This window comes from Alosa alosa, chromosome 15, assembly GCF_017589495.1.
Source record: "Alosa alosa isolate M-15738 ecotype Scorff River chromosome 15, AALO_Geno_1.1, whole genome shotgun sequence".
In the NCBI taxonomy this organism is placed as follows: domain Eukaryota; kingdom Metazoa; phylum Chordata; class Actinopteri; order Clupeiformes; family Clupeidae; genus Alosa; species Alosa alosa.
This window is the reverse complement of record NC_063203.1, coordinates 728,880-753,397: the sequence shown is the minus strand read 5'-3', so window position 1 is coordinate 753,397 and position 24,518 is coordinate 728,880. Positions and strand designations below refer to the sequence as shown.

The 24,518-nt window shown below is 41.8% G+C and overlaps 1 protein-coding gene across 4 annotated transcripts in view; it reads right to left on the bottom strand.

The window, feature by feature from the left end:
• exoc3l2b (exocyst complex component 3-like 2b) overlaps positions 1-24,518 on the bottom strand; it is a 166,775-nt gene that overhangs the window by 56,064 nt on the left and 86,193 nt on the right. For all 4 annotated transcript variants that reach the window (XM_048264542.1, XM_048264543.1, XM_048264540.1 and 1 more), the window contains 2 exons: positions 4,014-4,689; positions 9-123 (listed from right to left, as the gene is read on the bottom strand). In XM_048264542.1, the coding sequence (XP_048120499.1) occupies positions 9-123; positions 4,014-4,689 (791 nt within the window). The remainder of the gene's footprint in view (positions 1-8; positions 124-4,013; positions 4,690-24,518) is intronic.

Genomic DNA, 24,518 nt, shown 5'->3' with positions numbered 1-24,518 from the left:
GGCCTTACCCTGACTGAGTTCAGGCAGTCCAGTTCAAGTTTGTCAGTTGCCTCAGAGGGTAACAGCGCTGCTAGCTTCCAGTGGCTGATGGTAGTCATTGTGCTGACTATTCCTAGAACGTCCCTGCAAACAATTGTGAGAGAAGACAAAAACATGGCTGAAAAAAGGGTGTCAAAGAATAATATATATTAATTGAGATATTAAGAGAGTTTTCATACAGGAAAAATAGGTTTTCTCTTTCAGTTCACAATGTTAACAAATGGGAGTCATGCTGTTCTCCAATCACCCGTCTCAGGGATTTTTTCCTAGGGCAACTGCATATATAAGGCCACTTCGCAATAAACTAGCCCTCTGCATTCTTAAGTGATCAATATGATTTTGAACCAGCGCTTAAAGAACGAAGCCTCTAACTTGCCAGTGAGACAATGCTTAATGCTCACCATCACGCCAGACTTAAAATCCATCTGAGTAGCCACCGTGTCCACCTATTATGGAACAGATACAGGGAGCTCACAGTGAACAAGCAAAGCTAGACAGAACTAGCCTTCTGGCACTCTCCAGACACATTGCACATAGACATGCCTTTGGGCTGGGTGAGCCACAGATGGGTTGTGTCCATGGATGTCACTCTACACAGTTGGGGAGCTGTGTACAAGGGCCGAATGTCCACTGGGGTGCACACCTCCACATCAATATTCTGGAACTACAGTATACACTGTGCCTTTGCTCCGGAAGACTTCCACCTCAGCTGTCCATAAAAACGGATTAAAAAAACATTGATGACGTACATCTGGGCAGCTTGCACTCTCCACAGCTCTGCCACCTGGCGACAAGGCTGTTGTTGTGGGCATCATCCATCACTACGTGCAATACATTTGCCTAGTGCACAGATTGCTAGCGCAAACTTACTGTCCAGGGACCGCCCGCACCATTCAGAGTGCTGCCTGAACCCTTAGGGTGTAGCAGAAATATGGCATTGCATCAGTGCTGCACAGACCAAGCACAGCAAAGGTTGGACACGTTAGCACACACATGCCTGCAGAAGTTCCTATAAGCCTTTTTCCCCTGCTCACGCTCATTCCTGCTCTGTTGGACAGAGTATGTGCGAATGGCCATTCAGTGTACTCCACTCCATTCTGCCAGTTAACTTGGTCTGACTCCTAAGTCCTATCCCCTTGAATCTCACATAGACCTCCACAGCTAGGCAGCTACAGAGCACTCTGTGGGCATGTCCATGGAAGCTCGCAGACATGTCCCCAGAGTGTAGCGTTCTAGCTGCCTGGCTGTGTTAGCTGCTTAAGCTAGGTAAAACCGATTGTTTCCATTTTTTCCTAAAACAGTACTCAGTGACCTGGAGTAAGGGAGATCTATATGGAAAATCGCCAGATTTCTCCTTTATTGCCAGTGCTGTTGCTTGTTCTGACATGACATGCTTGTATGCACTTCAGCAATTTAAAGATTGTCTTACATCCAAACCCTTTCCACCAACTTAAAGTGCTGAATTCAGCCCATGAGAGTAGTCCTTCTAGTCACGTTTAGCAGATGTGGGTACACAAACACCGAACCAAAACGCACCCTTTTCATTTGCTATGGGACCCAGAAAATTGGCCATGTGTTATCTAAGTAGAGGCTTCCCCACTGGTTGGTTGAGGCCATCGCTCTTGCGTATTAAGCCTCAGGGTGTAACCCCTTCTGAATGCTTGAGAGCCCACCCCACGAAGAGCGTGGCTGCCTCTTGAGTAGGGTTGGGTATCGTTTGGGTTTTATCTGATACCGGTGCTAAATCGATACTTTTAAAATGGTGCCGGTGCCGAAGCAGTGCCTGAACCGGTACTTTTTTTTTAAAATGTTTTAAATTAAATATCAATATATCTCATTGCTCCTACAAATAATACATTTAAATATTAAAACAGCTTGCCATGCATGCACACACAATGGTAAGTTCTGCTTTCAAGTTTACCCCGTGTAGGCGGTTTGCCATAAGGTATGTTAAAACCGCTTGCCATAGACATAGCTACATAACATCCTGGACATTGGACCCACAATGGCCGCCTGCACTACTGCACTACTCCACTTGCACACTTACACACTTGTACACTTTACAACTTGTTGTTGTTGTCCTGAAAACACAACACTTCTGCTGCTCTTACATAACTTGCACCACTATGCCACTTTCTTTCTTACTAAGGTCAAACAGAACTACCCAAGCCTTTTATTGCCCTGACTTTGCACTAGTATTTTATTGACTGTCTATGCACAATTTCAACCAAATTTTGCTGCTCTTATTTTTTTCATTATTATATGTGCCCTCTTATTTACTTATTTACTTACTTTTTTGTTTTACTTGAATGTTATGTTTGTCTGTGGACTTAAATTGGTAAAATATGTCTTGTCTTCACCGTGGGATAGTGAGAAGCGTAATTTCGATCTCTTTGTATGTCTGGAACATGTGAAGAAATTGACAATAAAGCTGACTTTGACTTTGACTTTGACTTTGAACTGCCAGGTCATGGACAACGGCATTTGCAAGCAAGCTAATCTAACAGGGACTCTACTTTTCAGTTAATTCAGTGTGTTCCCAAATGCTTCAAGAAATTTCATGTCATAACCCATAACAAAATAGTTTTGAACAAGTTAGGCTACATGTCTGTGTTTAAGTGTTTAGATTCCCAGCGCTAGGCATTTTAACAGCAACTATGGCTAGGCGCTAACACCAGTCAGCTGAGTTTAATTAGCGATAACATATGGAGATGGTTTCGTAGCCTCTTTGACAGCTCAGTGACATCAGGTATGTAACCTACATATTTATGTTTTTGCCAGCTAACTTTTAACATTATCTTCATATTCATTGTGATGCTATATGGGCCTCATGCACATGAAAGATTAAGATCATGCCATTATGTTGTTTAGAACACGCGTGAAATAAAGTTTACACTTTACAACTTTGCTGATGACATTTAAAATATATGGCAGTTAGCGCATTAGCAAGGATAATGTGTAACATATAGGCTACTGTTGATGTTGTTTTATAGCCTTTTGCTTGTGTGTAGTTAGGCCCACTGCTAGATTGACAGGAGCTCGCGATATCGCTTTAAAGTAAGCTACTTGGGCTCACGCAAGCTGTCAAACATTGTCCACTCGCCTATGTGGTGCACCCCTCTGGTTCATCCAGTGTTTATGTTAGCTAACTGTATCTGGATGTGATCTGGATGTGTTGCTATCAGAGCAAGACCTTAGAGATGGCGCATGACATGCAGTGATGCCTCGTATATAAAAAAAAAAAAAAAAAAATGAGGCACCGAAATGAGGCACCGAAATCCACATTGTTATTTGATGCAGTTACTACCGTTTGCGTCGGCACCGGTGCCATATTAGAACCGTGTTTCGGTGCCCAACCCTAGTGCCAGTGAGCTGCAGCTGTTCATTTGACGCCACGGCGCACCATTCGGATGCATTCACTTGTCAGTGTTGGGCAAAGTTGTCGGCCTACTGCCAAAAGCTACCAGCCGTGTGTGTACCACACCCTGGTGGTACACTCAGTGAATGAGTCCCCTGCTCTCTTCATGCCTATGAGTAGCCCTCCTATGCCAGTGAGTTGTCCTAATCTGACACTGCATCTACTGTGGTTAGTCACTAATACACACATGAGCCTGACTTGTACTTTGTCGTCTGCTTTTATGACCACATGCCATCTGTGCACAGTTCTGGGTGAATACAGTCAATGAGGCGCAGTAGTATGCAATGCGTGTTCTCATTGATTTATATAAAGTAAACTCGACTATTGGATTGCTTCAGAATGCCTACAGACTAGTTTACTGCAGTGTGGCCTTATATAGGCAGTGGCATGCAAAGGAGTTGCATGACCGGAGATCAGATCAGTTCAGATCAGGTTCAGATCAATGACATCATCCAAGAATGACTCCCATTGGTTATTATCTCTGAAGAGAAGCAAGATTATATTAATAAGCATACATTTTCTACTGGGAATCTAAAGGATGCCTGTTGCTGCACACCTGTTGTAAATGTTGTAGATCCAGTCAAGTAGGGAGTAGATGTCTTTAATGTGCAGCTGGCCATCCACAATGCTTTGTAAACGACGGGATACTGCCTGGTGGTAGCTCTGCACATATACCTGGAATGCATCATACTCCTTGGGGTAAACTGGCACTACATTGAGCCAAGCAGCCTTGAGGTCTTCTAACATGCAGGTCTTAATTTTGTCCAGGTAGATAAACATCTCCCCCCACTGCACCTCCCCTGCCTGAGGCAGGCAGCCATCAGCTGCCTCAGCCACAGCCTCCCTCCACTGATTCTTCATTTGCCGTGGCCGTGGCCCTCCAATAGCAGCCTTCTCTCCATTTGCCCAGGTACTGTCAGCCCGCTCCTCCTGCTGGAGAACCTGCACCACCAGCCCCAAATTAGGCCCAGCAGTGGGAACATGCAGGGCCTGTCGGACAACTTCCCACATCTCCTTCTTCAGCGCCTCATATAGGAGCTCCACATCCTTGGCCTTGCGCCTCCCACTGTCCTTGGACCCAGGAGAGGCCATGTCTTCTGGCACAGTGCCCCCTGCTGATGGGGAAATAACAGTGGATGCAGCCAGATCTGCACATTCCTGCTCCAGCTCCAGGATGTGTGTGTCAGCTAGAAACAGGTCTCTCTTGGTCACCAACTGCAAAATCTCCAGCACTAACAAAACAAACACAAATGGTGTCTATTATATTTCCATGGCCCAATTTAACACTAAATATTACCTTTAATTTATTTCAGGGGTTTTCAGTGGCACTCCATCAAAGCATTTCTGGTGGTCACTGTCCATGCTTTTAATAATGTAGTTTTAATGTGGGAATCACTCATTTTTATACAGTGGTGGTCCTCAGGTTACTTCAAATCAGAATGATGGTCCCTGGATCACAATCAGTTGAAAATCTCTGATTTATGTATGTTCTTGACTATTGTAATGCTCCTCTGGTGAACTGGCCAACTAGCAACCATGATCTCAAAATAAACTAGACAACCGAGCACATCCAAACAGATTATGATTGGCATATATATGTGGTAACCGTATTAGAAAAACAATAAGCCACTCGAGTCCGTAGGTTATAGAACAACAAACTATGAAAGATTATTCTAACAACAGTAACACTATGCATATGTGCTCATTTAATAAGGAACATGCATTTTCAAGTACACAGCAGAATCCTCCTCAAAAACTTTAGAAAGACATTTTTTTGACAGGAGCAGTGGTATTAAACATTTCAGTGAGACACTCCATAAACAATGGTAGTACAGACTGTACCTCACCATCCATCCCACATACTTTCCTGACAGGACATCATAAGCCCTTAGTAAGTCAGTAGTCAGACTACTCACAAAGCTACAGTATAAACTAACATAACCCCAATGTAACACTGACTCATCACGTTCTTAAGTGCTAAAGCAGTGCTGGAGAATGTATGTCTGTTCATCTGCTTGTATTGATCTCATCACCCTCAGAGCTTTATGGTCAGTATCTGATTTAAAATGGTTTGCTGATGTACAGTTGTTTTGGATCTGTGGTTTTACTCTATAATGGCAATAATTGTGTATTTTAGCAGCAGACAAAGCAGCTGTCTCTTCAGCTTTCCCTCGTGCATTTGAGTATGGCTGGGTGTTATTATATAACTGTCTCTTCCCATCTAGTCCTGTTTTAACTGAACATAATGACCTTGGGGTGGGTGGGGAGGCCAGATATATTCTGTATGACTAGCAAGCACAAGTTAATTAGTCAGATATTAAATCACTAAAACAATGTACGTTGTCTCTAAAATTGTTGGATGTTTTTGTTTTCTTTTCTTGAAACTAGGGTAGCCTATCAGATATCTGGCCCAGTCATAATTATCATACATTTTCATAACTTCCACAGTGAGCAAGCAAACCCACAGGAAGGACATCTAAATATAAACACAATGCATTATAGGGCTTTAAAAGTAGTTTAAGGAAGGAAAGTCAATGTTCTCCTTGTTGTTATGATGGGGATGGCTACGGAAAACAGAATTCTGTACACTCACAAGCCCTTGTTTTATCTTTTTGTTTTATCAGTTATCCCCCATCACTTTCTTTTAGTGAAAAAGAGTTAAATATGTTACATTCTATATGTTATGTTAAATATTCCTTCTAAAGCAAGACAACAGTATGTTGACTATGTTTTGACTGTAACATAAGAGAAGTTAATTCCTGCATCACTGCATTGCCCAGAGGAAGTAGACAGCAAACTAATAAACATAATTTGTGAATTGTGCCAAAACCCTGCCTGCACCAGCATATCACATTCAAAAAGAGATCAGCAAAGGGAAGCCTTGGTAGCATTTTCTTGGCCTATTCAGATTAACTTCATCTGGGATTGGCCATTTCTAGAGGAGCTTGAAAGATTCATTTTCTGTATGAAACTGAGTTTATTGAAAAGGGCTCGAAATTATATTAATTTAATTTGCAATGGTCATTTTTCTTCATAAGGGGCATTGTTCGCCTATGAGGAAGCTATTTCGGAACACAAGGTTGTTCTCTTAGACAATTTGTAAAATAATGCAACCAGAACAACACACCATTCTACTATTGAGGGCTAAATTAAATGAAATATGGCTCGTTTTCCATTTGAACACATTGTCATCAATATTAACAAGATTAAAATTACCCATTTTTCGAATTTGGATGTATAGTTTCAAAATCGGATATCAAATGAACGACAAAGTACACAGACCCAACTACATGAAAACATCACTGTTGAAAACTTTGTTTTCCACCCGGCACAAAGTATATTTTTGTATTTTGCACGTTTAATTTTTAAACAATGCACTAGGAGGTATGGCAACTAACAACCTAGGGAGTGGTCTGGCGCATTGTTTATGCGTCTATTACAATTACAAATTGTCTAATCTTTCACTACCTAAAATGCATTACGCCACTGACCAAGAGAAACCTGGTCAGAAGTCCATGGCGAGTTGTTCATATGTTATTTTAAGAGCGCATTATCAACAGTGATATGGGCGGGTGCACAACGCACCATCCTTCTATCATCCATGAACGCGCACCAGTGCACATCCATGCAATACATTACAAACTAGATGTACCGCATAGCGGTACAAAATATGACCGCCGCTCAGTCCTGTACATCCGTTCCGCGAAAATAAATCACACTTCAATTTGTCTCCATATTTTACTCCATCCCCCACTCTTGAAACTTTTGTGTATGCTTGTTTGGCATGCCTGAGTGTGTGTGTGCGGCTGCACAGAAAGTAGCCTACTGGTGCTGAAAAGGTGAATAGATTGTAGAATAGCCAAAGAAGATGTAGCATTGTTATAAAACCTTTAAAATCTCTAAACAATCACAAGTAGGGCAGTTCATCACAGTTCATCCATTGCAACTGGATTGATGAAAGGTCACTTACACCTGTTGGCTACATTGTATTTGGGAAAAGCAAAAGGTATCAGCATAATGTTATTTATTTATTTATTTATTTATTTTTTATGTATTTATGAACAAAAACATCTCTGTCAGTTCCATGCCGTTTTCAACAGCTATCAAAAACAAAGGTCATTTTTGGATGGGTGGATTTTTTGTGAATGTTTCTTCTTCTACATAAGATTTTAGTCATCTTTAGTTCATGTAATACTTTATTGTCAATGCACAAATTAAGTAACAGTAGTCTGAAAAGTTATTGTTAATGCACAAATTAAGTAACAGTAGCCTAGTCTGAAACGAAATGCTGTTTTACATCTAACCAGTGGTGCAAATAACTGACATGTCCAAATGGGCCTTGATGAAATGCGTCGCTAGAATGTTCATACACATTTTAACGGGCCAAAGTTGAAGAGCTTTTGTCCGTTATTGTTCATGCAAATATAGGCTGATTCATGTTCCCTTGCATTGTTTATCTGAGGTCCATGGCTAGTCTGGCTTTCATCAGACCAAGCTCAATCTTTTAAGAAATCAAAAAATAAATAGCGGGCAGATCAGGCTGGGTTCACCCAGCCTAGTCCATAGGCACCCGATATTGTTTAATTTTCCGATTGAGATATACACGCTCTGGCTATTCTAAATGCAAAAATGCATCAGGGAGTTATGACAAAACGGTAACTAACAAACTAGATCCTAATAGAAAGCTGTTAGCTTCCCTAAGCTACAGGTAGGATTATAAGGTAGGCCTATTTACAACATAAATTGTCAATAGGCTATGCTGGCTTACACAAATAAAATCTCCTTTGGAAACCAATGGCTTATGCCTTACAGTATCAAGCGGACTTAAACTGTCATATCGTGGCGAAAAGTTGTAATAACATTCACGCAGCTCCATGAGTCAAGGAAAGCTAATGAATGAAGTAGCCACTTCTAAATGGGACCCACTACACAGTAGCTTAAGGTGTTTTGCTAAAGCAGCCATAATGAAATGAAGGTGTCATTGTTTGGATACTTCACACACACGTGCTTTTTAATTTCACAGACTACAACTACCAAGCTGTAATCAAAGCACATCGATTCCCCTCTCACACCCTGCACGCACTTAAAACAAAATAAACAGGCGTCTCACACATGTATAGGCAAAACTGTATCAGACCGGTGTAACGTTGGTAAATCTTCCATTGCACAGAATGGTGGTCCCCGGGGATGAAATGAAATTTTTCCGTAAAAGTCTAGTGGGGCTACATACCCACCAAATTTCATGTACCCCGGTGGTTCAGTGTCCCGGGTATCAATGACCAAAAATTCAGGGAGTAGATGACGGGAAAAATTCTTGAATTGTGTGCATGTGTGCATGTACAAATTTATGTTTATGTGTGTGGGTGTGTGTGTGTGTGTGTGTATGTGCGTGCTTGTGTGTTTGCCTGCGTATGTGTTTGTGCATGTGCATGCATGCGCATATATGTCTACTGTGTGTATGTGTGTGCGTCATAATGTGATGATTACTGTAAAATGTATGTGTGTGCGTGTGTATCTGTTTATGCACATCTGTGCACATGGAATGGGTTAACATGACCCCTGGAGGGAAACATACGGAAAAAATTGGTCATCCTAGGCCCTACAGTTCTCAAGATATTCTGACTGAGAACTGTGTCTGTCCTACCCTCCTTCGGGGTCCAGTCCAGCGGGGGCTACAGATCAAAACGAAGAATGACGGTTCCATGCTATCCATGTGGGGTACATGCCCACCAAGTTTTTGTGTACCCGGTCTTTCAGTGTCCCGGGAATCCTTGTTGGTGTAACGCCACTAAATGTACACATAAATTATTTTATTGTAAGGCCCCCATGAACGAAAGTACACAAAACTTGGCATGCATTCGGAGGGTGTCATAATGATCCTACACTTTTAATTTCGTGCAGTTTTGACCTTGTCAGCCAGAGATATTGTGATGAAAACACCTAATTTTTGCTTTTAATTTTTTTAACTAGGTGGCTTATACATAAAATAAGTGGTAATGGGATGGGTTGACATGCCCCCTTAAGACCAACATACATAAAAAAGGTGGACCTCCTAGGCCCTACGGTTCTCGAGATATTCACAGAAAACTGTGTCTGCCCTACCCTCCTTTCGGGGGGTCCAGTCCAGCGGGGGGGGCTACAGATCAAAACGAAAAATGATGGTTCCATGCTATCCATGTGGGGTTACATGCCCACCAAGTTTCGTGTACCCCGGTCTTTCAGTGTCCCGGGAATCATTGGCGGAAATTTGGGCATGCGAAAAAGAAAAAAAAGAAAAAAAAAAAAATCTGACTAAACCTATATGACCGCCGCTTCGCTGCGCGGCGGTCATAATTACACAATTACAATGGGAAACATAATTAGAAATATAGCCGCAAGCGGCAATGGCAGGCTCGAGCACCTGCGGTCTGCAACCCGTGACATTTCGGAATCCAACAAAGCACTGACGTGGTGTGTTTGTGAAATGTACATATTTGATGCGTGTGCTATTCGTTTTTGCATATTTTTTTCTTGCACATCTACTTGCTTGGCCAAGTGGAGGCGCAATGCAAGGCAGGCCCATTGGGTGTCATCACAATCATAATAACCTGAGAAATTTCAGACCATTCATTTTAAGCAAAGCAAACTCCTGATACTTCTTGGTTGGCCAGATGGTGGCGCTATGTTAGGCATGGAAATTACACATGTGAATATCATCACAATAATGATATTCAATATTTTGAAAAGTTTCAGATCAATAAGTTAAGGTATTGCCCATTTCTGGCACATTTCCTGCTTGGCCAGGTGGTGGCGCCAGCAAAGCAGGTTGATTGTGTGTAGACATTATCATAATCATAATATTCATTAACCTAAGAAGTTTCAGGGTGTTCATTCAGATTAGTTTCTGCTATGTTAAATGTGACAGAGCCGTGCGTCTGTCACTGGCAAAGACTGCTTTCACGCTGCAACGTGAACAATGGCTTTACAAACATTTGCACAAAGACTGCGCTATTAAATCATGTTGTGATGTTGATTTGTTTGTTAAGATATTGTGGATGGTACAGACCTGAGGCGTGTCAAGATGGGGGTTAAGTTAACACTGGGAATTTGTTTGAGTTAAGCATACAGGGAATCAAAGTTGCGATATGCGCTATAGAGGTTGAAGCGAATCTGTTTATCGGTAATGTACAGTGGGCATTACTTTGAAATGGCCACTTCAGTCGCGCATTACGTGACGTGAAGCTGCGTGAAACTTTAGTACCACTTTCAGCCACTGTGCGTCGCTCTGCCAATGTATGTCGCTCTGTCAGTAGCCTGCCTGCTGCCCCTTCTGAAAAAGCAGGAGGCTACCTTTAAACATAATTGTTGCTGAGAGGAATCCCAGCCTACGAATTCAATAACAAAATAAATCATGCATACCTAAAAATGACCTCGATTTAGGCTACTTGGGTATGGCATAAGGATTGGCTACACAGTGGTTAACGAAAATCGGAATATGCTTTTGATAGCCTACCAGTGCCGCTCCACAAAACGAAAAAATATCTTAATTTGCTGTCTATGTTATCGTCAGTGTTGGGGGTAACGCGTTACAAAGTACAATTCAAATTTCAGTAATTCGTTACAGTTACTTAATAACTGTAACGTCCATCCCTGCGTTACTCTTGATATCTGTAATATATTGACTTATTGTTTCCATAGGCATGCAGTGATTGCTTATTGAAAATATAGATTAGCCTAGACACATTATTTCATTGTAGAGATATGTGCAGGATAGAAAACGCATTCTCTCCTGGCACCGCTCTCCCTCAAACAGGTTGGCTTCAGCCCGCACCTCCCCTACGCGAATCAAAACAGTATCTTCAAGAAATGTTCATGCAGACTACAACTGGCGCGGTGTAGCCTACACAACTTTGTTCAAAATTGATGCATTCAAGTTAACTTTGCAAAGTTAGTGTTATAGCCTACTTATCACAACGTTGTCAATCGCAAACGCTAATTTATTCTAACGTCTCTCTACGGAACTACCTGCTTAATTTGCGGAGGACGAAGAGAAAGAACCTTTTTGATAATTGAGCCAGTAGAGAAATAACTGTTCAGAACTAATCTGTAGCCTAGGGTAGGCTTCTGCAGAAAACAATGTTGTTGCCGATTTAATACTATCTAGCGACGTTTTTAACAGGCTACGCAATAGAGGCTTAGACAACCACTTTTTGGTTTCATAAATGAATTCGCCCTACTTCTTTGACTCCTTGACAGATTATTTTTATTTTTCTGTACAATAAACAAATACATCTGTTTTATGCCGCAGAATTACGCACTTAGCCTATAGAACAGGCACATTTTGGAGAGAATAGAGAATGTATGCACGCAAGAATCTGTAGGCTATTTGTGGCGGGTTACCAGCAAACAATGTTTAATGCATTAACTCAAGACCTCAAACGTTTTCTAAACAATAAAAACAGAAAAGATGCAGCAGGCAGCAAATTAATGTAGAAGAGTAATTTCCAGTGGAAGAACAAAATGCTGAATGAAGCCCAAAGCTATGAAGGCATATCTGGCAAGCTGTTATTTTATGAAGACGTAAATGGTTGCGCTATGTATAGGCCTAGTCAAGTTTGCAAGAAGGAGCATGCCACACTATCCAGGCACGCGCTCACACAGCTGTGGTAGCGGGGGCAGGAGGATTACTGTTAGCGCAGGCCTTATATAAAATTCTTCAACAGAAGCCTTATGAAATAAAGGCCTGCCTCGAATGCAGGCTTGCCCAAAATAAAGGCCTGTGGTTTGCGCAGCCTACAGTGAGTAGGCTAAATAACAGACCCGCCACAATATGCGGTATGATGATTTTTACGAACAAGATGTTTTGGTGCCCCACTGCATGTTCTTAAATAACTGCATGTTCTTAAATAACAATTAAATATCATCAGTAATATTCGACCATCTTACCACTAGGAGTACTCCTAAATCGCAATAAAAGATTTTAGCTAGAAGTTTTTTTTAGAAGTTATTCACAAAGCCTTTCAGACTTATTAAGGAAAAGTCCTAAACTAAGACTGAGTCTTCATTGCTATGGATGACGTCATTACTCATACACAAGCTTGACTGAAGTGACCACCTTGATTGGCTGATGATTGTAACACGGGAATGATTCCAAACACCTCCCTTACGATGATGAGTGACAGGTGACAGGTCTGAGAATGCGTGCGCTACACAAGGACGGAATATGATGAATAACTGAATAAAAAGGCCTAGCCTAAATGAATCAAGAGTAAGGCAAAACAAATAGTCAAGTAGCCTAATGAAACATACGGATTGATGCAGTATCTTTGCAATATTATTAAATTAATCTGTCACTATGCCTATGCCTACGTTTGCAAAGAGGAGAACATTTTAATTTTATTCACAATAACGTTACATTTAATTTACATGTTGACAATGAGTAGCCTAGTTTTAGTTGTTGTTGGTGGCGTTATTGCATGTTAGTTATGCCTACAATGCAAAATTTCTTCCTCGCGATTGGAAGCTCCTGTAGCCGCATAGGATTTCAAAACATCGCGACGTGAAATGCCACAAAAAGCGGTTTGTAAATAGGTCTTAAGAAATAGTGAGTTAGGAGTCCTCTCGATTTCTTTTAAGCTGTCCCAGAGGTGGAAAGGTGGGATTTGTTGGGGGCAGGGCCGGATTAACAATTCATAGACCCCTGGGCACAAATGTCTGATGCCCCCCCCCCTGCCCCCCAGGGTCCCTCAAGAAATGTTTAAAAGTTGGTCACGCAATTCCTAGGCCTACCCAAAATGGACAGGATGTGGACAGGAAGGAAATGAAAGACTGTGTTGACAAGATCAACGAATTACTGCGTACAACACGCAATCCCAATCCCTAATTAATTTGTTTGCGCAACAGCCCGTTCTGTCTTCACTCCAGCGAGAGTGAAATACCGGTAGGCTAAATGTTTAGGCTGTGACATCAACATAGGCTATTTGCTACGATATTTACCTCTGTTTCAACTAGTCGTCACTTATGCCCATTCAACTTTTAACTTAGGCTATAGCCTACAACAGTCTAATTTCGCGTGTCAATTGAAAGACCTGTTATTTACATTTTTGGATTACACTAGCCAGTCTCTATGTTGTTTTCATGGACAGCAAGACCCGCTTCATTCATTGTTTTAAATAACGTTGTCTGTTGCTTACACACGCCATCTCCAGTGGTTCACTTTTACTTGCGCAGCAGACGCGCAGATTGGATGAGCGCTGACACCACTACTCCCTAATTGCATGTCTCTTTATTTGAGAACACTAAATAAAGAAATATTTTCTAATCAGGAAAATGTTTAGTTTATTCTTCTTTCGGTCCGCGGTTCCATAGGCTACTATTCAATTGCCGCACATTATCTGCGGACTAGCAATCTCCTCGTCAAGGAGGCCCTATAAGCCTGCAGATCATAGACAGAGAAAGCATGCTCTGGTAACAGAGCACAGTTGCCTGTCTAGTGTAACCATGTAGCCTGATGAGCCAGACCCACATTAAAACGTAGGGTCTGGACACTCACCGTTCGCAGTGCTCAGTCCGAGGGGCGGGATAATCAGTTGTCTTTCAAATTCCCTCTGCATGCAATAGGACAGCGGCAGCGCTATGAGTCCCATGCGTTTCCTACCAGCGGAGCTAGTTGGCTAGTTCAAACGTTTGCCAACTTAATAAAAGCTTAACTCGTGTCACACTGTTCGCCAGCAGCAACATCCATCTTATTTGTTTTCAAGTAGCAGGGAATTCAAGCCAAACCGTTGCAACTCTGCCATCAATCATTATGTTAAGCCCACCTAACGACTCTATACACGATTTCATTGGCCTGATTAAGTTTCGATTTCTGGAGCTCACAAGCCAACGGAGAGTTGCTAGACTAGCCCTGGCAGCAAATGTAATTCGCTGCCGCTAGGGGCGCGTCTAGATTTCTAGGCTAGTAACCATGGGTATGTCTACAAAAAAAAATCTTAGTGCACTTCGGGGGTGGCCGCACCCCCACTTCCAACGTCACTGGCTGCCTAATAGGTGAAGAGAACAAGAAATGGAGTTAACTGTAAATCATGTTAACTGTAACTGAAGCCTTTCGTGACACATAGAAAATACTTTTTAATGAACCTGACGTGTTCTTCATTCTCTGATTCTAAAAATGTAATTTTTGAGTCATTAAAACTTAATACAAAGTGGTTTTGAGCCATTTTAAATCGCTGAGCTGCAGCGTCGCGCGTTCATAGACTGTGCGCTCCTCCTCAGTCTACTGACAGCCAGGGCGTATACAGTGGGCAGTGCTTCGACTTGGCCAGCTTCACTCGCGGTCCGCGCGTGGGATCACGCGGTATCACGCGACTTTAATTTTAATTTTTCCAGTGAGACGCTGCAACAACCCAAACAACCGGTAGATGGCTCAAGTGAGCAGGGTGTCTCGTAAAAAGAAATGGAGCCTGGAAAACCCTACACAGACTTCACTACAGACTTTAGCAGACTGGTTTAGAAATAATGTAATAGCCAGTTACAGGCGATAAACGATTTTTGATGGTCACAAGTTTACTTCATTAGGGACTGTTCCGGGGCTACCGGAGGAGTTTTGGGAGCATTAGTCCAAAAAGACGTGACCCTCCCTCGCCAGCAATACATTTTTCTATGACCCTCCAAAGTTATTATGAAAAAATCACTGTCAACTTTTTCCGGGTTTATCACGTAGGCTACTGTATTTTAACGTTTTCACATATTTGGCCATAAGCCGTTTATCATAGGCTATCACGAAACCAAACTACAAAGGCGAACACTTTAACAGGGGGAATTAATTGGGCATGAATCATGCTGAACGCTATTTCACTACCTTAGAATAATAAGGTTCTATCTGCGTGTTGAGTAGGTACAACCGGGACGATTGAAACGGGGGACGAATGAAACATTCCGGTTTTCTCCGAGTGCAACGATGATAGACAGTCATCATTTGGACAAAACATGGAGCATATTAACCTCCGTTGCTCAGCCAAATGCCTTCCTGTTACGTCCTGGTATCATGGAGTTACAAGCGATAAACGATTTTTGATGGTCACAAGTTTACTTCATTAGCGGTTTATTTTTTTTGGATTATTAAAGAGTGTTTTTCATTTAAAGGTTTGACTTCGTGCTTATTCAGTAGAGCATTTAGTGCTCTCCCCAATCCCAGACGTTCACATTGCATGTTTGTTTGTAATGGATGCAACCGCGAGATAGGCTATGCATTTGACAATGAGTTGTTAACAGAACCAAGACATATAGCCCAGCAGCAATCTAGGGACTGTTCGTTATTTATTGAAGGGGCCACCGGAGGAATTTTGAGTGCTTCAGTTAGAAGTTGCAGGAACCTCTCTTGCCTGCTAGAAATTGTTCAATGACCCTCCGACAGAATTGTTAAAAAAGACATGACCATCCCCTGCCAATTGTCGCTGTCTTCCGCCCGCGCCACAGCCACACACTTTGTGACAACTAAATCAATCTTTCCCGTGAGCTTGCATGCTACCAGCCCTTCCTTTTCAAATGTGTTACGCCTGTTTGCACAATTTCACAAATAATCATATGTGATTAATAATATGACAAATAATCCCTGTGCACGGGGACCGAAACAATGCATGCCAACTTTTTCCATGTTTATCACGTATTTTAACTTTCCCCCGCTGTCTTGCCATTTTAATGTTTTCCCGTAGAATATCCCAAATTTTAATACTCTCATAAGCCCTGCCATCGGGCCTGTCTCTGTGTTGCCCTGTTGCTACCCCTTGCCCTTCCAACGAAACAGATGTCTTCAAATCATCGTTTTCCTTGCTTGAAGGCGAACTTAGAGTGATGTTAACCTATTTAAGTTTAACGGCGTGATTGTCGTGAGCGCACGATTGGCGCTTGCATGTTCGGCCTTATGTCTACGTGCGCACCTGAGGCTACTCAGCTGCAAGAGAAATAATTTACCCTGTTTGTATGTTCACTGCAAGTTGGCCTACCATAACTTACCAACTCTGCACTGTAGACCCTAACTGGCTATTTATATTTTTCTGTGAAATAAGCAAATGTATTTGTTCAACTGAAGCAGAATTATGCATAGGCTAAGTGTTTTTCCCCATGCATTTATTCTAGGTTACTGTCAGTGACTGCCGTGAGAGAAGCGGGTTCTGTTTTTCGTTCATGTCAGTGACTGACGCGAGAGAAGCGGGGTCTATGTTGTGTTGCGTTGCGTTAATTTATTTTCATTGGGCATACCGTGCCGTGCCGTCCACAGCTCTTCAGTTCTGACAAAGCCAAAATTACTCCTTTTGAAACAATGAGTGCAGGAAGCGCGTTTGTATGGTTATATTGCTTGGCGGGGGGGATCCCAAGCAGCTTTCAGCCATAAGGCTACTTTGAGAACATCAATTCACCCCACACTAATATTCAAAATGTTGAAAACTATTTCGGCATAGCCTATAAAGCAGTTTAATTAAATGGAATGTTAGTTGTAAACAAACAAGCTACAATGGGCATCGCTTTCAAATGACCACTTCATTCGCGCATTACGCGGCGTGAAGCTGCGTGAAGCTTTAGTACCACTTTCAGCCACTGTGCGTCGCTCTGCCACTGTACATCGCTCTGCCTGCCGTCCCTTACATAATTGTTGCTGAGAGTAATCCCAGCCTACGAATTCAATAACAAAATAAATCATGCATAATTAAACATTACCTCGATTTAGGCTACTTGGGTATGGCTTAAGGCTTGACTACACGAAAATCGAAATCGAAATTTGCTGTCTACATTATTGTCAGTGTTGGGGTTAACGAACTACATAAAATCAAAACAGTGATGTGATAATTGAGCCAGTAGAGAAATAACTGTTCAGAATTAATCTGTAGCCTTGGGTAGGCTTCTGCAGAAAACAATGTTGTTGCCGATTTAATACTATCTGGCGACGTTTTTAACAGGCTACTTAATAGAGGCTTAGACAACTATGACCCACGCTTTGGTTTTCAGAACTTAATTTGCCCTACTTCTTGACTGCAATGTAGTCAATTGACTGCTTGACATGTCATTTTTATTTTTCTGTACAATAAACAATTACCTCTGCTTTATGCCGCAGAATTAAATTCATATTTGGCTGACTGCAGACGCCACTTCCCTCCCCATATTCCAAGATTAAGATAGTAGCCTATACAAAAGCACTTCATACTATCATAAAAAAATAGTTAAAACGAATAGCTATTTGCAATTTGACAAAACACTGGTCCTCATTTTGCTAATGCGAGGACGATATGAGCCTGTTGCATTTAGTTAGATGTCCGAAGTCCGCGATAATGTTTGAAAACCACTGGCTCGTAATCACAATAATCTAACACACGACAGTTGGATAACCTACTTCATCATGTCCCCATGCCTACATTTTTGTGAGTAGCATAGAGATCGTTAAAAACAATAAAGTATGGCTCTCCGCTTGGGACATCGAAAACTTATATTTTTAATAGACTACCACAAAGATGCTGACTTGCAAAAGCCTCGGGATAACACGGTATCTCCACTATCATCAGTCATGCCCCTTGATCAAAGTGGGGAACGAAATAAAAGTTTGAGAACCACTGGCTTAACAAGTTACCTACAGTCCAGAACACAGAATCTGTTGCAATATTCTGATGATCGGCGATGATATCGGCAAATGTTTGTTTTCCAAAGTAAGAATTTCACTTCACCATGCACCTTCGACAATACCTGGCCTACCTGGTATTATTACAAACATTATTCTGTGTCCTAAAACTGGCATATTTTATGGCATTGTGTCATGTAAGTTCGTTGCAAAATCTAGAGAAATGTGTGAGGTGGTCAGCGGGGGACAATTGAGACACACATTGGATTGTGTTATTACTTGAACATTCTACACTATCCAAAGCTGTGGTAGGCCTATCAGGGGCAGGAGGATTACTGTCAGCAGGCTTTATATAAAATTCTTCAACAGAAGGCCTCAAATGTTGTCTTGTTTGTGGAGCTTTGTTTTCAGCTTCTGTAATTTCGGCTTCATTAAAAATGAGGGCTTCCCTCAATGACCCTCCGAGAATAAATAAAGGTTGAATGAATGAATGAATGTAGCCTGGCTAGCGCCACCACTTCTCAATGAGACGTGGTCTGGGAACTAAACGTTCATTTTCTCGTATTAGAAAAAGATGCCCAGATCCGTTTATTGGGTGCCACGGATGTCTATCAAATGCGTATGTGCATAGCTCATCATCGTCTTGCTTTCCCCCCTGTTCTGTGATTGGTTCCCTATCTCAGGCGAAAGTTTGCTCCATGGTCTCCAGGCTGCCTTAGCAGCGTGAATCAAATCGCGCGCAAGGCAGCATGGGAACACCCAGGCTAGAATGAATGCAGGCTTGCCCAAAATAAAGGCATGTGGTTATGATGCTTTTTTACGAGCAAGATGTTTTTGGTACCCTACACACACTGCATGTTCTTAAATAACAATGATCATCAGTAATATTCGACCATTAATTTGGGTAAATGGGCAAGCGTGACCACCTTGATTGGCTGATGATTGTAACGCGGGCATGATTCCAAACACCTCCCTTACGATGATGAGTGACCGGTCTCAGAATGCGCGGCGCTACACAAGGACGGAAGATGATGAATAACTGGGGCCGTAGGCTATTCACAAAGGCTTTTATCTTACTACTAGGAGTAGGCTACTCCTAAATCGCACTTAAAGATTTTAGATTGGAGTTTTCTCTTAAAAGTTATTCACAAAGCCTTTCAGACAACTCCTAAACTAGGAGTGAGTCTTCGTGGCTATGGATGACGTCATTACTCATGCACGAGCTTGACTGAAGTGACCACCTTGATTGGCTGACGATTGTAACGCGGGAATTCCAAACACCTCTCTTCCGATGATGACTGACAGGTGACAGGTCGGAGAATGCGTGCGCTACACAAGTAGTGTGAAGGACGGAAGATGATTAATAACTGAATAAAAAGGCCTAGCCTAAATGAATAAAGAGTAAGGCAAAACAAATAGCTTAGTAGCCTAATGAAACATAGGCCTATGGATTGATGCAGTAGCCTACCTTTGCAACATTATTAAATTAATCTGTCACCATATCCCTAGGCTACGTTTGCAAAGAGAACATTTTAATTTGATTCACAATGAAACGTTACATTTCATTTACATGTCAACAATGAGTAGTTTTGGTTGTTGTTGGTGGCGTTATTGCATCCCTTTTATGAATGCAAAATTGTTCCCTCCGATTGGAAGCTCCTGTTGCGCATAGGCTATTTCAAAACATCGCAACGTAAAATGCCACAAAAAAAAGCTGTTTATGAATAGGTCTTAGTGAGTTAGGAGTCCTCTCGACTTGAGCTGTCCCAGACTTAGGTGCTACTTTTATGTCTAAATGCTTCGTGAATTACTTTTTGTGAAAAAATTAGGAGTCCTAAAGTTAGGAGTGACACGCCCATTATTTTTAGGAGTTGCTCCTAAATTCGCCAGTTAGGAGCTACTTTTAGCCTTAAAATTCTTTGTGAATACGGCCCCTGAATAACAAGGCCTAGCCTAAATGAATCAAGGCAAAACAAATAGCCTAGTAGCCCAATGAAACATACGGATTGATGTAGTATCTTTGTAACATTATTAAATTATTCTGTTACTATGCCTACGTTTGCAAAAGAGAACATTTTAACTTGATTCACAATAATGTTACATTTAATTTACATGTTGACAATGATTAGCCTAGTTTTGGTTGTTGTTGGCAGCGTTATTGCATGTTAGTTATGCCTACAATGCAAAATTGCTTCCTCGCGATTGGAAGCTCCTGTAGCTGCATAGGATTTCAAAACCGCAGGTTTGTGAATAGGTCTGTGAGTAAGGAGTCCTCTTGACTTCTTTTAAGCTGTCAGAGGTGGGAAGGTGTGATTTTTTGGGGGAAGGGCCGGATTAACTGGGCACAATTGTCTGATGGCCCCCCTTCCCCCCAGCCAACGTGAATCGGGTGGTTAGTTAATAGGCCTATCGTGAAGATTTTTCCTGCCATCTAAGGCACGAGCGCATCTGTGAGGCCAAGTCTCACCAAGTAGCTTGTTTGTTTACAACTAACATTCCATTTAATTAAACTGCTTTATAGGCTATGCCGAAATAGTTTTCAACATTTTGAATATTAGTGTCGGGTGAATTGAAATGTTCTCAAAGTAGCCTTATGGCTGAAAGCTGCTTGGGATCCCCCCCCCGTCAAGCAATATAACCATACAAACTACATTGCTCAAGGGCACTTCAGCCGCGGCCCACTGGTCGGGGCTCGAACCGGCAATCCTCCGGTTACAAGTCCAGAGTGCTAACCAGTGGGCCGCGGCTGCCCACAAGTGGCGCTACACTACAATTACATAGGCTACAAAGATGCAGCTGAAACAAACATTTTGTGATCTATCGTGCAACGGTTGAGAAGTGATACTAAAAAGTTGTTTTCATGTTACCGGATGTGGGGTGGTGGGGGGGGGGCATCATCCCCCTTCATTCAGGCTATTTCATGCTTCTGCGTCGACTCCACGCAATGACAATGCCGTTGCCTTGACTGCTGTGCTGAAATATTAATCTTATTTGTTTGGCCTTTTCCTTCTTTGATTTTGTAAAATACACAGTAGCATAATACATAAATATCATTGGTATTATATTTCTACTAATGTCTGTATGTGTGTCTGTCTCTCTCTCTCTCTCTCTGTGTGTCTCTCTCTTTCTCTGTTTGAGTATGTGTGTGTCTGTCTGTGTGTGTGTGTCTGTCTCTCTCTCTCTTTGTGTGTGTTTGTATGTGTGTCTGTGTATGTGTGTCTGTCTGTGTGTGTGTGTGTTTGCATCTCTGTGTGTGTGTGTGTGTGTGTGTGTGTGTGTGTGTGTGTGTGTGTGTATTCCAGTGTAGATGTGTGAAGTCAGGACACTAGTAAGTTCACATGAATCTGACATCAATATCCAAAATAAATGGGGGTCCTTCAATTGCTAGTTGGTGGCGCTATACCACACACATAAATTAGGCGTGTGAATATCATCAAATTAATAATATCCAATATTTTTGAGAGTTTCCAACCAATTAACCAATATGTTGTCAATGTCTTGCTGTTTGGTCTAGTAGTGGCGCTAGACCAAGTTGGCAGTTTGGGGATGTGGATATCAGATTTATATTAATCACTTAACTGTCATTACCAATTTGCAAATAGAGCCCGAGCACCGACGGCCGAGCAAAGCCCTATTGTTTTTGTAAGGGTTATTATTATTAGGGCCCGAGCACCGAAGGGCGCAAGGCCCTATTGTTTTTGTAAGGATTATTATTATTTTTATTTTCTCACTTTTTAACCTTTGTTTTAAGATGTTCCCATGGGTGAAAAGTCTTAGAATTTGGCACACACATCCGGTATGTGAAATACAGGGTTGTGCACAATCGAATTGCAATTCTGCTTCCTGTTTGCTACCTCAATTGAAATGCAAGTGAAATTCAAGAATTGAATTGGAATTTAAGAGCCAGTTTCAATTCAATTGTGGTATTTTGCACAAGCCTGGTGAAACAATGCTTTGGGACAAAGGCTTGGCCTCGGGTGTGGCCCAGGGACTCGCTAGCGCCAGATTAGATTAGGTAGCACCACCAGCTGGCCAAAGTAATATTCAGTCATTCGAACATTATTAGGATAAGTGTTGCTTTTTCCAGTCTATGTTTTCGATGGTAACCGATTGTCAGTCAATAGTGAAAATAACTAACTGTGTAGAACGGTTTTGTCGTTGACTGACACCACGGTGAAGTTAGTTTCACTTTGCCAATGAGTTCAAATAATAGACAAAAGCAAAAGCGTGAAGGCTATACTACGCTAGGTTTTAGTAAAGTGTGGTTTAGTGGAAAACCTGTTCTATATGGTCTCAGCAGCAGAAGCAGATTCCTTCAAATGCGCCACTGACTGGCAATTGTGTAACAGCCTACTATTTGCATGGAATCCTAACATTACCTAATCAGTCAACATTGCCATGTCCATGCCCCATGTACCATGTCCAGGGGGAGGGTGCAAGTCATGAGTGGTATTTACGACAGTTGTGTAAAATACATATAGTCCACAACTGTAGAGGGAGCCCAGTAGCACAAAAAAAAACTGCCTTGGATTGCTTATAAAGGTTCCATTGTGTAGTGCTCATACCTAATAGTTAAGGAATGTGCTGCTACTTGAGAACAGCTGCTGAATTTCGAGTATGCATTGTTTCTTTGTGTTAAGTGTTTTCAACAGTCATCTAAAAATGTGACATACATACAGAATCCTGGAGAGGGTAAACTGCATACAAAGCCCTCTGCATTCTCCACTTAAACTTCACAGTGGAAACCATGACATTTCTTCCACACCATTTTAACCATGGAGCAGCCCTAAAAAGTGGCTTTGGTAAACCAGTTAAGATCGATTGAGGTCAGGTCAACTTTTTTTCCCAGTCATGGCCATTTGTTCTAAACTCACTTGGCGTTAATAAGTAGATTTAGAAATGTAAAAAGTATAAGTTGGATATAACAATAGAAATAGCAGCATAGTATTTTATAAACAGGATTGCTGATAAATGGTGGTAGTGGTTAAGAAACTTTGCTTCCAAGCATAAGCCATAGGTTTTATTCCTGCATTAGTAATGCACTATAGGTAAAATTAAGACTGGTCTAAAATAGCTTGGTGAAACCGGCCCACAAATCTCTGTGCTTGCATTATCTGTTATTATAACTGATATTTTACATGCTATGGTGCTAGGTACTAGTCCCCATCAATATTTTGAGATGACAAAATTGTCCCCACACAACTCCTTTGTGCTATTTTGACTGATTCCGACGGACAGGACGGCAGTAAAAGAAACACCGTGTGTGTGTGTGGGGGGGGGGTTACTTTGTGGTGGCACTGGCAGACCAAGTGAGCAGGTGTGTAGGGTAGGCTAAGTTATCAGGTCTGTCTACCAATACAGAACCCAAAAAAGGCCAGTGTAAGGGTACGTTCAGACTTAGCGTCTTTTTCTGACAAAAGAAGTTATGCAGACCGCTTTTTCAAAAAAAAAATAATAATAATCTGCCAGCGTTCTTGTTCCAAAAAGCAGCCGGAAGCGTTTTTTGCGATAGGCAAAGTAACTAACGTTACGTGTGGATAGAAAATATCGCGGAAGAAAAAATTGGGCTTGGCTATTGCTTTTGGTATGTTATGGTAAAGTTGTGAAGTCATGTCAAACAATTCACTATAGCCTCAGACACTAAAACGAGTCTCTCAACCAGGGTTCTGTCACCTTCTCCATTTTTTTACTTGGTTGTCATGGGAAACCACAGGTCTCGGTAATCTGCTTGTGATAGGTCATCTGTAAAAAAGATAGCATGATGTATGGTGTTTTTCCACTAGAAGTTGAACATTTCTCAACTTCTGAGCTGCAGAAAAAGACGGTTGCAGTCGCGTTTTAAAAGAAGCCGACAACTTTTTTGAAAACACGGTCTACTCCATAGGGTTATAATGTAAAACGGACGCCGGCAGCTGAGAAAAAGACGCTTAGTCTGAACGTACCCTAAAACATTTTAATATTCCCTTTGTCCTTCAGCACGTACATGTTTGCCCCTTTTTGTGCTTAGTAGATCAGCTATGCCACCAAAGAAAAAAAAGGGACATACAAAGCTTTTTCATTATGCATAGTCTAAGTAGGCAAAATAACTAGCCATATAAACTGGCAACTACAACTGGTAGCTTAATACTTGCTTGAAGACCACTTTCTCCAAAACCTTTGACAAGAAAGGAAGAAGGGAGACAGATCTGTACACTGCATGAAAAGTGGGATTTTCATCAGTAAGCGACACTGTAGATTGTCGCAGAAGTTCAGGTTTACAACTGTATACAGCAATTTGCAGGCAACACCGAAAACTGCCGTGAATTGTCAGAAATTGCTGTGGGCCTTGCTTGGCAGTCGTCCCCCCATGATAGCCTGGCCTTGCCTGCCTACGTACTTCCGGTCAATTTCTTCTCCCTACAGTACTCCGTCTGGAATAGGTTGATTCGCGCTCGTTTACTTCGGCAGTTGGGCAGCCGACCAACCAGCAAACAG